This window comes from Sinocyclocheilus anshuiensis, unplaced genomic scaffold (genome assembly GCF_001515605.1).
Source record: "Sinocyclocheilus anshuiensis isolate Anshui unplaced genomic scaffold, SAMN03320099.WGS_v1.1 scaffold54, whole genome shotgun sequence".
Classification (NCBI taxonomy): Eukaryota; Metazoa; Chordata; class Actinopteri; order Cypriniformes; family Cyprinidae; genus Sinocyclocheilus; species Sinocyclocheilus anshuiensis.
The window spans coordinates 659,440-661,496 of NW_015547654.1; the positions used below are offsets into that span (position 1 = coordinate 659,440).

At 35.3% G+C, this 2,057-nt stretch overlaps 1 protein-coding gene across 2 annotated transcripts in view; it reads left to right on the plus strand.

The window, feature by feature from the left end:
- Window positions 1-871: 871 nt before the first annotated feature.
- LOC107702097 (lysosomal-associated transmembrane protein 4B-like) overlaps window positions 872-2,057 on the plus strand; it is a 9,410-nt gene continuing 8,224 nt past the window's right edge. Inside the window, exons 1-2 of one of the 2 annotated variants that reach the window (XM_016504315.1) lie at window positions 872-958; window positions 1,039-1,170. In XM_016504315.1, the coding sequence (XP_016359801.1) occupies window positions 881-958; window positions 1,039-1,170 (210 nt within the window). In that variant the 5' untranslated portion in view covers window positions 872-880. The remainder of the gene's footprint in view (window positions 959-1,038; window positions 1,171-2,057) is intronic. The other variant, XM_016504316.1, reaches the window with a different exon arrangement.

The following is a 2,057-nucleotide window of genomic DNA, read 5'->3' on the forward strand; positions in this document are numbered from 1 at the left end:
TGCAGGTTGAATTGCAATTAGTCATTTTTTGGTTATTTTCATACTGACTTGTTATTGGCCTCTTTTAAATCTATCTTTATACTCCAAATACAGCACATTGTGTGTCTTTATTTATCCATCAATATTTGGGTTGACAACATTTCTAACTGCCGTTTTACACACTTCTATCCACAGAGGCTTAGTTTAGCAGGCACACACACACACCGTCTCATTGGTATGGGCCATCTGCTCTCCTCCTGTGTCACGTAGAGCCCTGTCCTCATCAACACTGGATCCCTTCATATAATCTCACTGGACGAGATTATATGAACACTTGTGTAACCAAGGGAGAATAAGTCTGAAGACATCTTTGCTCCGGTTTTTACCTGTTTTTCATAACTCCTGCCACCATGGATAGTTCAGTCACTATAAAAGATTTAAATAGATGTATGATTTAAAAAAGTGAGATCTTAATAAAATATCAGTTGTTTTTCCTTCACAGCCATGTCTAGTTTAAGCAAAGAGGCCAGCTTCTTTTTTTTTTTTTTCATTTTATAACTTCATATTCTTCAGGCTCGGCAAGTTTATTTTTTATTTATATATGTATTTTTTTATGTTTTAATTGTTATAGATTTCATACAATTTTGTATTTACAATATTTGTATTTTTAGTGTTTCATAAATTATTTTTTGTTTAATATTTATTTTTCTGTTTACATTTTGCTGATAAACTCAGGTTTAATTGTGACAACTTGCCCCATGTTGACTGACAATATTGTTGTCACAACTCTATCTTCTTAAATGTTTACATCTCAAAAATAAATCCAAATTTTGACTTCCCGGCGTCTGAACAGCAGGCCCCTGACGTCACGCCAAATCCCCTCCGGTCACGTGGTGCGGAGATGAGCTGGATTAATGCAGCGGTGGGAAAGAACGGGACGCCAACGGGAAACGGAAACAACTCAGGATTTAACGGCGACCGAATGCTGCGACGGTGAGCTGTAGCTCTGAAAAACCATCGACTTATATAAAAAACAATAATATCGCTTCGAGCTAAAAAGGCATACATGAACTAGCCGTGCTGTTTTTGGACGGAAAGATGATTTCTCCGTGGGACAGATGGTACACGACCAGCTGCTGCCTGTGCTGTCATGTACGAACAGGCACCATTATCCTGGGCATCTGGTATATGGTGAGCCAATACAACTCTTATATTAAATATAACATATGTATTTATAGCCCTTCTGCTCATTTTTATATCCAACATAAACTATTTTGAATATGATTATCATTAGTAAGTATTAATTACACTAGTAGAATTCTAATTTAATTCCTTTTCTAATTTAGGCGAATTAAAATGAATAAAAATAGTAGTTTTTTTGAAAATCTTGTGTACTTTTTTTTGGGGAATCCTAAACGTTTGATGTTTAAAATTCTGCGCACTTCTCTATAATGCCCAATAATATTGTCTAGGATATTGTGCTAATGCTACAGAGCAACACTGCTGCCATAATATGAAAACAGAATAAACAAGAAAATCCGAGAAGCCTTAAATAATTTAACCACTAAACGATACCGTAATTACTCCCATGATGCCGTACTTCCACCTAGTCTTAATCTAAAAGTTGAGGCTTGTTTTAGACACCAGAGCCCTTTTACGTGATATAAATAGAAAAAAATAATCCTTGATCTGTTGCCAAATGTCTTAAAGGAAGTTTTGTCTTATCAAACTGTGTCCGAATGCTTAAATATTCTGATTATTCTGGTCACCTCCAGTTTCTTCTGCACTGCAAGGAACAGCAGAATTAATTAACCTAAAAACGACCGTGATGCTTATTGACACAGACAGGAAAATGCTGTCACAGTCAAAACATTATCAGAGACAGTGAATGAGGATAAAGGCAATGTGTGTCACAGATTCATTTCATTTTTGATTTGTCTGTTACGTAGAGCTAACATTATAATATGGGACTGTTGATGGGACTAATTTTGTTTGGTCTGGAAAGTCAAACAGCAATGTCAAACATTTCAGCAGGTCTAGAATAATATGTACAATTATATATATATATATGTATATAT